At 43.1% G+C, this 14,178-nt stretch overlaps 2 protein-coding genes across 2 annotated transcripts; one reads left to right on the top strand and one right to left on the bottom strand.

Moving 5' to 3' along the window:
- Nucleotides 1–3,370: 3,370 nt before the first annotated feature.
- COMMD5 (COMM domain containing 5) lies at nt 3,371–10,883 on the bottom strand. The gene is made up of 7 exons (XM_068122778.2): nt 10,473–10,883; nt 10,227–10,381; nt 9,853–9,881; nt 6,952–7,002; nt 6,256–6,351; nt 6,092–6,167; nt 3,371–3,751 (listed from the first exon to the last, which is right to left on the bottom strand). The coding sequence occupies exons 1-7, from the start codon at nt 10,612–10,614 to the stop codon at nt 3,650–3,652; spliced, it is 651 nt and encodes a 216-aa protein (XP_067978879.2). The 5' UTR covers nt 10,615–10,883; the 3' UTR covers nt 3,371–3,649.
- A 497-nt stretch (nt 10,884–11,380) lies between these two features.
- On the top strand, nt 11,381–13,933 carry LOC137430592 (uncharacterized). Its single transcript, XM_068121402.2, has 2 exons — nt 11,381–11,752; nt 12,613–13,933. Exons 1-2 carry the CDS (start codon nt 11,389–11,391, stop codon nt 13,662–13,664), a joined length of 1,416 nt encoding a protein of 471 aa, XP_067977503.2. The 5' UTR covers nt 11,381–11,388; the 3' UTR covers nt 13,665–13,933.
- The last annotated feature ends 245 nt before the right edge of the window (nt 13,934–14,178 follow it).

Genomic DNA, 14,178 nt, shown 5'->3' with positions numbered 1-14,178 from the left:
CAAAAACACACTTATGCAAAATATTAATTCATGCAAAAACACACCCTCACCCACTCACTCATATACCCAAAATAAGAAATAATAATAGTAACAAAAAAAACAACACAACAACCTACACCGTTCGACGTGCCACCATAAACTTCCTCCATATCCAAAATGAGCCTTTCAAGGCAACCTGAGCCACCTTGTCACACATCCTCCTTCTTTCTGTCCCACACACTCCCAGCCTAGCAAGAAATGCAGAAAAGGAATTGCCAATATACCCTCTACACCCCACCTCAAATGGCTGACACGAAACTCGCCAACCCTTCTCCCGGCACTCTGCCTCCAGCTCACTGTACTTTCCTCTCTTCCTCTCGTGCACCTCCTCCATGTTCTCTTCCCAAGGTACCGACAACTCCCCTAAGATGACCTGTCTTGTTGCACTTGACCAAATGACAATGTCAAGCCGCGATCTTGTCACACAGATCTCCTCTGGGAATACCAATTGTGGCTTTAGGTCTGCCACCACCTGCCAATCACAAGCATCTGACAGCCCTCTTGCTTTCCACCTCCTCCTCTTTCCACCTCTTACCACTTGGCCCTGTTTGACAAACCACACCTCTCCCCCATCAGTCTCCTTCTCCACTCTTCTCTCTCTCGATCTCAGCACCTCTTGTTGCACCATCTGCACCACCACCTGATCATGTCGCCACGTGTATTTTCCTGCTGCCAATGCTACTGAGCATGCACTCAGTGCATGCTGCACCGTTCCCACACCTCCACACAAATAACATCTCCCCTCCTGCAACAACCCCCACAATCTCCAGTTTACTGGTGACAGAAGCACATCATACGTTGCCCGCAACAGGAAATTCAACAATATTGGCTCCATCCTCCAAATCTCTTGCCACTTCAATATCCTCACCCGCACACCTTCCCACTTAGTCCAAGCACCTTGCTGTGCCTGACCGACTGCTTTCACATATCTCCCCTCCTCTTCCTTTCTTCTCACCTCCCTCTCAAGCATCTTCCTCCTCTCTTTCACACATGCCTTTCCCCATCGCTCATGCTCCATCCACCCCAAGCCATGCTTCCCATGCTGTACCATCCCCATGACCTCCTCCTGTTGCAGCCACTCCTCCATCTCGTCCACCTCTGCTCTTGCATTCCACTTCCGACTTCCCTTCTTCTCTGGGAGAGCATTCTTTACCACTGCATCACTTGAATCCCGCAACATCATGAACTCCCGCACCCTCACCACCTTAAACTCCTCGGTTAATGATGTCAAGGGAAACTGGACTTTTCCACCCTGACCATAAAAGGCAATGTTTGTCAAACAGCGTGGCACTCCCAACCACCTCCTCACAAACCCACTCACCACAACCTCCATCCTCTCTACAAGCCCAATTGCAATATCATACATCATCAATGGCCACAATACTCGTGGCATCAACCCAAACTTCAAACACCATACCTTCAACTTACCTGGCAAACCACATCCATCAATCCTCTTCAAACCTCTCAAAAGCTTGTTTCTGACCTCCACTCTTCCCACATCATTCAACTCCACTGTATACCATCTTCCCAAACTCTTCACAGGGGCTCTACCAATGATGGAACCACCTCCCCTTCCTGCTCAAACCTGTGCATGTTATCCACCACTCCTCGTCTCACTACCACATTCCTCGACTTTCTTGCTTTAAATCCCATTCTTGCCCACCGCATCAACCTTTCCAGTCGTCCCAGTACCTCTACTGCTGCATCAGCGGACTGTTGGACAACTGTCAGGTCATCCATGAAAGCAAACATTGCTGGCAACCTCTGACCAGGGGCTAGCTCCACTTTTTTCCCATGTCCACTCACCACACGTATCAACAACTCCATAACCAGCACAAACAAAATCGGGGAGATGGTACATCCCATCGGGATCCCCACTTCCAACTTCTGCCACTCTGTTACATAGGACTGTGTCACAAACCGCATCCAAAACTGATCATATGCCATCAAAAAATCCCTAAATCTCCGTGGCACCCCAAAAGAAATCCATGGCATACCTTATCAAGGCATGCGGCACTGACCCATATGCATATATATATCTGTGCAGCGTCTGTCCTGTGTTGTGTTGTCTCGTCACTGAACTACTTTCTCAAACTTCTGTGAAATCGTACCAAACTTCTGGTATGCACATATCTCTCCCATCGGTATGTCCTAAGGGTATTGCCTTAGAAAAAATTTTCAATTTTTTTTTTTTTTTTGGGGGGGGGGGGAAAGTTTTTTTTTTTTTTCAACTTCAATTGTTTATAAAATGTGATATCACGTATATTACAAATACATTTGTGCAATAATAATTGAAATTTGTGCAAACCCTTTGAAGGGGTCGGAAAGATCATTATTTTGGAAGTGGGATGATTTGAGATGGTGGTGAACAGCTGTCTTTAAGGCTTGGAGGGAAGAATGAGAAAGTTGGTTTGATTGGAGGGGGGGGGGGGGGGGGTTGAAGTGGAACAAATGAGTGGTGGCGAGCCGTGATTCTGGATCATTTAGTGAGCCTCGAAGAGGTTCTGTCGTTTGTGACAGATTGGTGAGCCGTGAGTTTCATGAAAAGGAGGTTGCTGGTGGACCGTGTGCACCCTGCAGAAACGTGGGTGCAAGACCAGAAAGAATGTGGTACATGACAGACTACTGACCTGTCTGCGATGGGAATGGTATAGGTCCATAGATTCAGCTTCATCGTGGGAGATTCCAATGATCTTGAAAGCCTTGGTTTCCATGGCATCAGGCTGAGAAAGGTGGTATGAGGCAGTGTAGCCAGCCCAGAGGGGAGAGCATCTCTCCAAGCTGCAGATTAAGGTCTTGTAGGTGTATACGTGTGAAATAAAGGACTTTGTATGACGGAAGATACCCACTTGGTGAAAGGCTTTGGAGGGCAACTTTAAAATGTGATTTGACAAAGAAATATGTTTGACAGTGAGACCCAGGAGTTTGAATAACTGAACTACCTCAAGTGGATTAAGAAAGTAGATGGGAGGGTTGCCAGATGGTCCTTTCAGAGAGAAAGAGAGAGAATGAGATTTTGCTGGATTGAAAGACATACTTCAAGAGTTTGACTCGCTTGTGATTTTTTTTGAAGGTCTGAAGAGAGGGAAGTGGCTGCTGCCTGTATCAAAAGCATGAGGGATATCAGTTGTGGTACACAGAAGGGGAGGTAATAATTTGTCATCTTTATTTTATCTAGGTAGATGAAAGATCCAAATTATTTCTGCTTCATGACTATATAAAACAGCCATTCAGATCTGAATGCAACCTCAGAGTCTTTTGGGTCATCAGGGTCCTATGGCTCTTTTGGGTCACCAGGGTGTATTAAAGTACCTTGCACATCAATCACACAATCTTTTGGAGTACGATTGTATTACTATTGCATATTGAACTGTACAAACAATACATTGATAACAGTAACATTACATATCAAAAATATATTTGGGATGAAATGTGCAAACTACTCTGATTCTGGCAGTTGCAACATTATTCGACACTCAGCACAAATCAATGCATTAGATTTCTTGTGCCAACAATGACAAACTTACCTTTCTGCAATACAATGGCAAACTACAATGATTACAGAATATAAATGCATCATATCTTAACCATTTACTGTCATAGGGTTACTTCAATTTTCAATCTTCAAAATCTTTTTGTTTTCCAAATCGACCATTTGTTTCAGCAGTAATGCCACATTGTAACGGAGCTCTTGGAATTTGTTCACCGACACCTGCAGAAACAGGGATAGAAAAGTGCTCTATTACAACAGTGGAAATGTTTAATCTAGATGTTTAATCTAGAAACGTTAGCCAAATTTATTTTCCACAATTACACAAGGGAGGTTGTGCTAAATAAGTTCCATGCTCATCTGGTGGCTGTGGCTTAGCACGATAAAATGAGGAAGTGTAGCAAGGCTTCAAAAATAATGCAGATTTGAGGCAGTTTTGTATGACGTGCACAAGGGACGGACTGTGTGAAACCACAAAGGTAATAGAATATAAAGTTACTGTTGGGGGACCTATCGCTAAACCTCATCTGTCAGAACCACAGACAACACCAATAGTGAGACAACGGACCCAGCAAGAGCCTTATCCAATTTTAACATTGCTCTCTGCAATAATAACACGATAATACTAAAATACGCAATTTGGCGTCTGTGATGATCTTTTGACCGCGATACATTCCGTCGTTACTTATCCAATCTCAACCAAACTTGACAGGAGGACTGAGGGTTACACAATGAAGGTTGTAGCGCATTCTTCCCTCCCCAAGGGGGTTTCCCCACCAATAGGGTTGCGTGTTGAGGTGTATATCCATGTTAAGTTAGCTTTGTCATGGCTTTATCTCCAATGTCGCTTCTAATAACAAAACTAATGATAATAGCATAATATGAATGTTATTACAAAACAATATTAATACCAATAATATCCCACCTCCCCAAGGGGGTTTTCCTCCTTGAACAAACGTTGAGGCAACATTTATAAATAGCTTATCATGGCGTTTTCGTGGGAGCAACGGCCCAACGGCCTCTACCAGATGTAAAAATATTATAAACCACAAACACGTATGATTAGCTTTTTAAACAATCGCTAATGCTGTTTATAACACTAAACAAAGAAATTTGGAGGAACTCCAACATCCGTGAGGTAAGTTTTACTTACAGAACTGAGCGAAGATCTACTATACTCTATATACCCCACAATGGTTGGGTTAATAACATGACCCTTCCTGCCACTAACGTGGGGTTTTTCGTAGCGAACTTTTGAAACTCACTCCTGATGTTTAACACGAAAACGAAAGGATTGTGCTCATTGAAGCCCGGATTGTGCTCATTTACCAAGCAGCTAGCTAGTGCTCGCCAAGCCAGCCGTTCTTTAATGGTTTTGAATGGAGTGCTTGCTCAAATGCTTAAACCACTTGGCGATCTCTCCACAAAAAACTTGGTAAATTAACACACACCTAACATTCTTGAGATCCGACCATAGATCGACTGTAATCTATATACCCCAAAGAGGAATGACCCTTCCTGCCACTCTCGTAGTGAGCGGATGTACTAGTAATACTAAAATACGCAATTTGGCGTCTGTATGTGGCTGATGCATTCAGTAGTTACTTGTCCAATGTCAACCAAACTTGCCAGGGGGACTAAGGGCCATAAGACTGAGGTCGTAGCTACTTGGTCCCCCCCCCCCCCCCCCCTCAAACCCACAACACTTCCCCACCCAGTGGGGTTTCCATGGTGGGGCCAGCATTCTCTACACAAATGTGTACCATGCAGCACCACTCCTGGTGGTAGTTGGAGAGAGTATTACAAGTGACGCTTCCAAAGGCTACAATTGTATCACAATTAAAAGGCCTTCGCCTTATTTTCACAGTCGCTTAGCCCATGTTGCTTGAGACGTGACTACAAAAAATCTGGAGGAATTCCATTATTTTATTGCCTTTTCTGCTTTGGATAAACGCCATGTCAAGGTGTATAGAATAGCAGCTTAAGTGTCGTTCCACGTTATCGTGGCATTTTTCCAAAGCCGCTTCCAATAACAAAAGTACTAAAATCAAGTCCTTGGTGCGGCATCGCAAATACCCACACTTCCCACCTAAAGCAAAGTTGATAGATGGCACAAAGTTCCACCAGGAATGACCCAATATCAAATTTTGAGTTAAAAAATCTTCTGCCTTCACCCCTGTGGCCAAAAGTCCCCATCCCCTCGAGCATGAACATATTTTCCTGGGGAAATTTTGGTCAAATCCCAAAAATGATGACATAGTTCAAGAACCCCTCCCCCTCCCTAATGTTGATTGCATATACAAAGTTTCATTAAAACAGGTTTACAAATGTGTCCATAATTGTATTTGTTGGTATTTGACCTTTTGACCCCACCCGAAAGCCTTTTCATTACAATATCCTCCCCCCTCCCCCCCCCATCCCCGCCGGGTGTTTCTGCTAAACTTGAAGACAACACCACCAACATCATCAATTGCCTTTGCAATAATGTACAGAGGAGCACAAATTAGTGAATAATTCAAATATCTGATTTAACATCGCCCGATCATTGACAAACAAACACACCTCAAATCTTCGCTCTGTCCCGTCTGAAAGGGACATATTCATCATCACAGAAGGTTGGAGAGCTCGCGCCAAACAGCTGAGAATTAACAGCATAATCAAAATCGTACAAATTCTCATTGGATATTTTAAATGATTATGTAGGTTGTGGTATTTGAAGTGCAGACCTTGTGGAGATGGCCACGTCCACTCGCCAACAGCAGCCAGCAAGTCGAGGCAGAGGCTGCTGTTTCCTGGTTCTTGCGGCAATCATCGCTTTCCTCCTGGTGATTGGTAAGAGGAGGGGGTTTGTGAGGGCCAACTTCAGCAAAAACATAAAACAAAACAAATTCAGATAAAAAATAAACCAATGATAAAGCAGCAGAGCAAGGTGGAACACGAAAAGGTGTTCACACTGCCCAGACCAACTACACACTGCTCACATACAAACTGTATCTGAGTAGTGTGTGGTTGCAGACCTTTCTAAAGCGGTCGGTATAATTTCAAGTGATCTCATATTAAACCAACATTTCATTAATGCTTCACCGTCTTCGATTCCAACCCCCCCCCCCCCCCTTCCATATTTGGGACATTAATTCCTCTTTCCTCAAACAGTTAACATATATTGCATCAATATATGCAACCATCGTCCTCCTAGGAAGCACTAGGGCTACACTGTAGCTTTTAAATTAGGGAGGAAAGGTTAGTGGGGGAGTGGAGGGACAAAGTGCAAGAAGATGGAGCGCAGTTTTTACAAGTCACACTCCATGCTGTACGAGTTAATATTTTGCTTAAGGAAAGCAAAAACAGATACTTTAAAGAACACAACAAAACACAACATTTCCACCAACTTATCCCCAATTAGTACTCTTACACTTACTTACCTTGGCCCAAATACAGCAGTCAAAATATCTGCAATGAAGTCTTCTGGCAAACTTAAAAAGCAACATGGGGTGAGGGTGTGCGGACAGAATGAGAAGCCAAGTAAGAAACAAATCAAAATTTCATATCACACTGGGACTGGGAATGATAAACACTACGTAAAATAAGAGTAACATAAGCACAGCTGGCCGAGCTGTTCTGTCAAGAAGTTTCCATAATTGGTCACAATGGTTAGAGCATCCGCTCCGAGACTTGGAGGAAACTAAACATTTTACACACTGGACCATTTCCCTTGATTAATTTATCGTACCCGGGAGGGGGGGGGGGAAATTTCAGGGACCAGGTGGGGCTGGGGGCTTAGGGGAGGGGCAAAAGGACTTAAGGGCATATGATAGTACAATCAATGAGATTATATAGGTTTCAGCAAGTTGAGCACATCCCCTATAACCAGGGATGGTTTGGCCTCCGTTTGAACCTTTTTCATATAACTGGCTAAACCCGGACAGGACCCGAACATTTGTCGATCGACAATTAAACCCCGCCTCTAAAGGTTCATAACTGACAGGCCACGCCCCGAGCTTCGTGATTGATCGTGGAGACATGGGATGATTTGACGGAGCTCAGGAATTGGACAGAGGGTGACGTCAGAGGGAGGAGGTTCGAGAGATAGGAGGAAGAAGAATCTCTCTCGCTCTCTCTCTCTCTCGTTCTGGCTTTCGTGTGGGGCAGACTCTTTTGTTTCTGGCTCTCAGCTGTGGCTGTCTCAGGTGCGATTGCGAGGAGAACTTTTGTAATTGTGAGGAGTTGTTAGTGGTGGTTTGTGGGTCCGCGTTGTGCTTCCCCGGACAGCAGAGGGACCCAAGGAAGGACTGCCCTCAAAAAGGGCCTCACGTTCGTGGCGCCAAGGAGTGGCCATCTTGTGCGCTTCCTACCTGTGGGGCTACGAGCTTCGATGACCAGCAACCTCCTAAAAGTCTCGTTGAGCAAGCTGAGTGCTGGCCGATATAAAAAGAACATCGTTTTATTTTTATTAAATCTCTCCCCTTGTCTGTTTTCGTGTCTGAGTGGAGACATCTCACCATAGGATTGGTTTTACCTCAACATTCCTTTTATTGTATTGCATTTATTTTCATTAAACCATTATTATTGTTGCATTTCATTTGGCGTGTCTTGTTTGCATGTTGTTGGGTTCGAGAATAAAACCCGTGTGGAGGCCGTCTGCCATAAGCACCTGGTTCCTTCACTCGCGCACGACGGGCCAACCGCCAGTTTCGGCTACGCGCCTCGGAATTAAGGACCGATCGGCTATCCGTCATCCTGCGGTATTAACCGCCGGGGCTGACGCGACATCATATACAACTAGAACGGCACTCAGTAGGGAGCATACTTCCGCCTGGTTGGTCATATCACTCAATGGTGAAGAATCACTTAATGAATTCTCATATCCGAATCCATATTCAGATCTTCACCAAAAATCGAATTGATTCTTTCTTGTCACACACACAACCTGTCCACAAAGTTTTGTCCAAATCCGTCCATAACTTTTCGAGATATCCTGCTACGTATCTTTTTGGCCCCATCTCCCAATGGTGAAGAATCACTTTAAAAATTCTAGTAGCTGGATCCGAATCCGGATCTTCACCAAAATCTAATCATTTCGTCCTAGTCACATACTCTCTGCCAAATTTCGTCCGAATCTGTCCACAACTTTTTGAGATCTCTTGTGCACAGACAAACGGACAGACAGGGGTGAAAACATAACCTCCATCCACCTTTGGTGGCAGAGGTAAAATTTACCTAGAATTCACTCCACTGTTTAATCTCACATGTAAAATTAATCTGTTGTTTTTCATACAGTGCTCGTTATATCCACCACCGAAGGTGGACAGAGGTTACATTTTCACCCCGTCGGTCTGTGAGAACGATATCTCAACATGTTATGGACAGATTCAAATTAATTTGTCTTCACCATAGGAGAGGTTATTGATGACATGCGGATGAAAGTTGGTGGACAGGTTGGGAGTTTGACAAGGACGAAGCGATTCGATTTTGGTAAAGATCCAGATCCGGGTACGATAATTTTAAAGTTTTTTTTAAAGTGATTTTTCACCATTGAGAGATGGGGCCAAAAACGATATAAAACATGATATTTCAAGTTATGGACGAGTGAAGACAAAACTTGGTGAATGAGTTGGCTAGGTGACAAGAACAAGCCAATTCGATTTTTGTGAAGATCCGAATCCAGATCTGACCTATTAGTGGTCTACAAAACATAAACGCAATTAAATAAATGAACAGGATTATAACTAATTAATTGACATATGTGGGAAAATTACACACCCGGACCAGGAATCGAACCCAGGTCCTCTGGTGAACCGCACCAGTGCTCTGCCATCTGGGCGACGCTGACCAAGCATGCAGCGGTTGGTTGGTTGGCAGCGAGTGCCCAGGAAGCAGTGACGGAAAGAGAGTGGCAATTCTATGTGTGGGAAAATTGCATGCTTGGTCAGGGTCACCCAGATAGCTCAGATGGCAGAGCATTGGTACGGTTCACCAGAGGACCTGGGTTCGATTGCTCGTCTGGGCATTTAATTTTCCCACATATGTCAATTAAAATGTAAACAGTTCAGCCTGGCGGAGGAATGCCCTCTACCAAGTGCCATTCCACTGTAGTTTCACCAAGCCTTCTTCACCACCTCCATACACAGACATCACACGTTCCCAACCATGTTACCAGAGGAGGAGGTGTTAGTGGCTACCCTACCTTTTTAAAACCTCATTTCAACACAGACATTACCATGAAACAAAATACAGTACAAGAGGTAAAGTGAATCCTCTACTTGTTGGTGTATGAATTTTTTTTAATATATCCCAATTTTTAAAGAAAGACAAACATCTCTTACCTGAGTTCAAACAACTCCTCTTTGAGCACCTGTCGCAGAGAACAACTCAGTAAGTACTACATGACAAATGACATGGAAAGTATAGATTCGTTTACTTTGTAGAAACCAGACAGGTGTAGAACATATATTCTTATATGGTGGTACAGTACTGTATTTAACACCAGCACTTCCTCAATCTCCCACAAACATGCTCCCTCCAACTCCCTTCCTTTAATCATCCTCAAAAAAATCTACCACAGGGGTCTTTCCCCACACAACCTCCAACTTCTCAACGAAAACCCTACTCCAAGTGTAACAGCAACCAAAACAAACAAACACGTGCGTACGTAATAAATAGATGCCACTTAATTAAATCACGTCATTTTTCTCTGTACCTGCGGTGCCAGTGCTGGGTGACGGAGAGCCATGTGCACCAGGAAATACACCCCGGACAAGACCCAGGACACACACTCCCTAGTCGTGACGTGACCCTCCAGCAGTGAGCGCAGCAGCTCCGTACAGTCACCATCTTCCATACCACGGACTATCACTGCAAAAGCGAACTGGACGTATTAAAGCACATAGTCATTATAAACCACAACACGAAGCAAAACACCCAACGGAGCTCAATGGCATCTCACCCTCGAGAAATCGCCGAAATGTGTCCCGGTCAACGCCTTCAAGGCTGTCTCGCAGAGCTTGCAGCTCCAACGGGGCCTTCGCCCCAAGGAAAAGGCTGGGACCGCCAACCTGCGGGGATCCAGCCTGGGATTGACTGGTCATGCCTCCACAGGAAGTAGATGGTCAACTCTCCAACTCCACACAGGAATTACTTACCAGGAACAAAACACCAACTACACAGGCAAAAAAAGAAAATCGAAACCTTATCTCAGTTCAAGATAAACTTAGAAAATGGAAAAGCCGAATAAGATATGTGGTGAAAAGGCAAAGATGGGGGAAAAAAAAAAGAAAAAAGATAAAAGGTAAACTTGGACGTCGAACACCAATCCAAAGGGAAAGAACGGATATTAAATTAGTAATTGTGATTCCTCTCCAGACATGTATATAAAAATGTATATGCGCGCCAAACACGAACATAAAAGGAAAGAAGATAATTCGCACAATCATATGATGAAACAACAACGCAAAAAGCAGAAAATATCGCAATCTCTTCCGCGTACGATACTGTCATGGCTGCCACATAGAGTTCGAAACATCGACATTTTCAAATGAAATTGAAAGCTTTGAGACCACAATACGTCCGTATCTAACTCTCTGTTTCGTGCAACATTACTAGGGGCAACTTTATTCTTGATCAATAATTCCAAAAATATTATAAGCATTCAGAAAATGTGTATCCCCAATCCTCAAAATTGCTCACAAAAGCGTAAAAATCGAATAATTTCGGTAAATAGTCATTAAATTTTGCTGACCAGTCGATTCACGTGATGAAATAGGCCAATCAGCGTTACCGTATTTGACGCTCAGTGAAATTGATGACGTAGTTCCCAGAATAATCCAATCACGGTCGCCGTGCCATTGCACTGCGAACCAAAGATGGCGGCGCACACAGAATGCAGTTCCACGGCGGGTCGTACATTTTCTTCAAAAATTTGCGTTATGCACGTAGATTCTACAACAAAAAGTAACTTCATCGTGTTCAATAATGAATCGTGGAAACGATTTGTCGATTTCGCTCGCAAATGGGTGAATTACGTCTGCAAAGAGAGTGATATAGTTACCGAGATTGCAACAAAGCTTGGTATTGATTTTCACGATACTGCGACATGCATTGCGGCTCAGCCCTCGCCGTCGAGTAACATTGGCTACCACTACAATTGCTACAAGCGCTTCTGTGACATCAGTAAAATCAAAAGAAAAAAGAAATCATTTGCAAAGAAATCTACTTGTCAAGGACAAGGTATGTGTAAACTCATGCACCTTGCATTGAGAATGACTTTAAAATTTACTTATGTAACATTAGATTGGACATGTGATGATGATGATGATTTGGTGGAAGACTAAGTTAGTGACTTTGTATCATGTTCAACTTGCTGTAGTAGTACAATTTTACTGTAATTTTGGAATCATGGTTATTCAGGGAATCATAAATGTCAATGATTTGATATTAAACTTAAAGCCATTATTGGAGGGGGCGGACATAGACTACAGGAACTTTTGCAAATCTGTTAACTGGGGATCAGCGAAGCAGGTGCATACAACAGCCTTCCATGTGTGTTTCCTTCAAATTCACCTCGTATCTCTTTGTAGCCTCTACAGTGAGGCTATATATACTTTTATGATATTGTAAGTATAAATTTCATGGAAAAAAAAGTGAGGAAATATTCGCTTGGTTACAAAGAAATCCTACGTAAACAAACGTGGAAATACTGTTGTTTTAACCGGCATCGCTGGTCCCTCTCTCACAAATGCGCAAAAATTACTTATGTCCGCCCCTCCTATAGCATGCTGGCTTGTATTGTAAGCAAAGGATAGCATGAAAAGATTTGTTGGGAGATATTACACAACACAAAGTCCAGTTCATCTAATTTCATCCAGTTTTCCAGAAATTTATGGAAAATGTTGACTTTCTAAATGCCTGTCTAATAAAAGGCATTTATACTATATTCTGGCTACAAAAGAGGTGTTTGGAGATAAAATTTTACAACACAATATCTATTATCTAATATTGTAATGTTACATTTTAAATAAATAAGCAATCTAATTGCATTCTCTTTGGTTGTCTTTGCATCTTCTATCATTTCATCAATGCAAATACAGGAACAGACATGAACATACTGGATAACCAACCAAGTGACTTACACGGAGGACAGCCAAGCCAAAAGCGTGTGCTTCGTTCAGATGGCAAGGGCAGCCAACGAGAGTGGAGAAAACGTCACATGTTTCCAGAGGAGTGCATAATTTGCCACTCAAACAAGGTCAAACGTAATACTATAACTGGTAAAAGTTATATTGTACGGTTAGCCAAATGTGAGCTTATTTGTGGTGGGCAGCTCCTGGAAGCTGCAAAGCAAAAGGAAGACACTGCACTTCTACACCAGATACAGGGTGAAGATTTGGTAGCCCGTGAGTTGCAGTACCATCGTGACTGTCACAGAGCCTACACAAGGTTCCTGAGTAAGCCGAGTAAGCCTTTGACACCCATTCAGAGTGGCTACATGAATGCTTTCATTGTATTCAGTGAAGAAACGGTGAAAAAAAGATTAATTCAAAATAAAGAAATCTTGACTTTGTTTAGATTAAACCGTATATTTATCCACGCGATCAAAGAGGTTGAAAATGTAGATGCTCCTTATAGGACCTGGAATTTAAAGACACGTCTGCAAAGAACATTCCCGCAACTTGTGTTTGTCACGCCCGCCAATAGAAGCATGAGTGACATCGTCTTCAGTGAAGGACTTTGTGCAGAAGACCTAGCCCAGGAACTTGTTGATGACACTGACACTACTTCTGCAGAAAGTTCAACAGATGATGCAGAACCAATTGAAAGAGGTAGCAATAGATCCCAGCCAAACAGTCTGCGAATGTTATTCAATGCTGCCTTAACATTGAAGTTATCAATTGACAACAAGAACCTCACAGTCCCATGGCCACCTGTGGCAGATGACTTGACGCTAGATAAAGTTAAGACCCTTGTCCCATATCAACTGTTCAACTTCCTAGCGTGGGTGGTTGGTGGTTCAGACAGCCCCAAAGAAGAGCAATATGTTGCGGTTACAGCAGACACTGAAAAAAAACTCCTGTCAATCGCCCAAGATATCATCAGTTTGGCAAAGAAAGGGAAAAAACCGATGCCAAAGCATTACTCATAGATACAGTGCAGTGTGTAGTATTATGGAAGACATTTTTCAGCATATTTATTGCAAATACTTCATATTTATACTTCCCCCCCCCCCCCCCCCCCTGCATTTCAATAAAAAAATGAGGTTAGAATATTGAGAGCTTGTAATTATGGTAATATTTTACCAACATAAACTTTTTCATTTGGCCAGAGAAAATTAATATCACATCATACATTTGGAGTATCATTTGTTAATGGGTTTTCATTAAATCGAAAACATCTGTTCCAGTCAGGACTTTTCCCAATTTCCCTGCCTCTTTTTCTCTCGGTGTTGGTGTTGTGTGTGGTTTAGTTTGTGGTTTATGTTTCAGTTTGTGTGGGTGCTTATGGCTCAAACGAGATTAAGCGCATAAATGTTAATAATAATAATAATAATCTATATAATAATACCGTAAGGACTCGACTTTGTTATCCCTTTTACGCCGCACCCAGTGACCCGATGCCCACGGCACTAATGCATTTTCCATCTACGAACCGCGCTCTTT

This window comes from Myxine glutinosa, chromosome 7, assembly GCF_964187855.1.
Source record: "Myxine glutinosa chromosome 7, kmMyxGlut1.1, whole genome shotgun sequence".
Taxonomy (NCBI): domain Eukaryota; kingdom Metazoa; phylum Chordata; class Myxini; order Myxiniformes; family Myxinidae; genus Myxine; species Myxine glutinosa.
Note: the sequence above shows the minus strand (reverse complement) of the source record. Positions and strands in the feature narration are given on the sequence as shown.

Excerpts from the sequence above, each read along its gene's own strand:
- COMMD5 (XM_068122778.2), bottom strand. The coding sequence starts at position 10,614 with ATGACCAGTCAATCCCAGGCTGGATCCCCGCAGGTTGGCGGTCCCAGC. Across the intron at positions 7,003-9,852 it reads GAGGAGTTGTTTGAACTCAG|TTTGCCAGAAGACTTCATTG; the intron begins GTAAGAGATGTT and ends TTGCTTTTTAAG. Across the intron at positions 6,168-6,255 it reads GACGTGGCCATCTCCACAAG|CTGTTTGGCGCGAGCTCTCC; the intron begins GTCTGCACTTCA and ends GTTAATTCTCAG.
- LOC137430592 (XM_068121402.2), top strand. The coding sequence starts at position 11,389 with ATGGCGGCGCACACAGAATGCAGTTCCACGGCGGGTCGTACATTTTCT. Across the intron at positions 11,753-12,612 it reads ATCTACTTGTCAAGGACAAG|GAACAGACATGAACATACTG; the intron begins GTATGTGTAAAC and ends ATGCAAATACAG.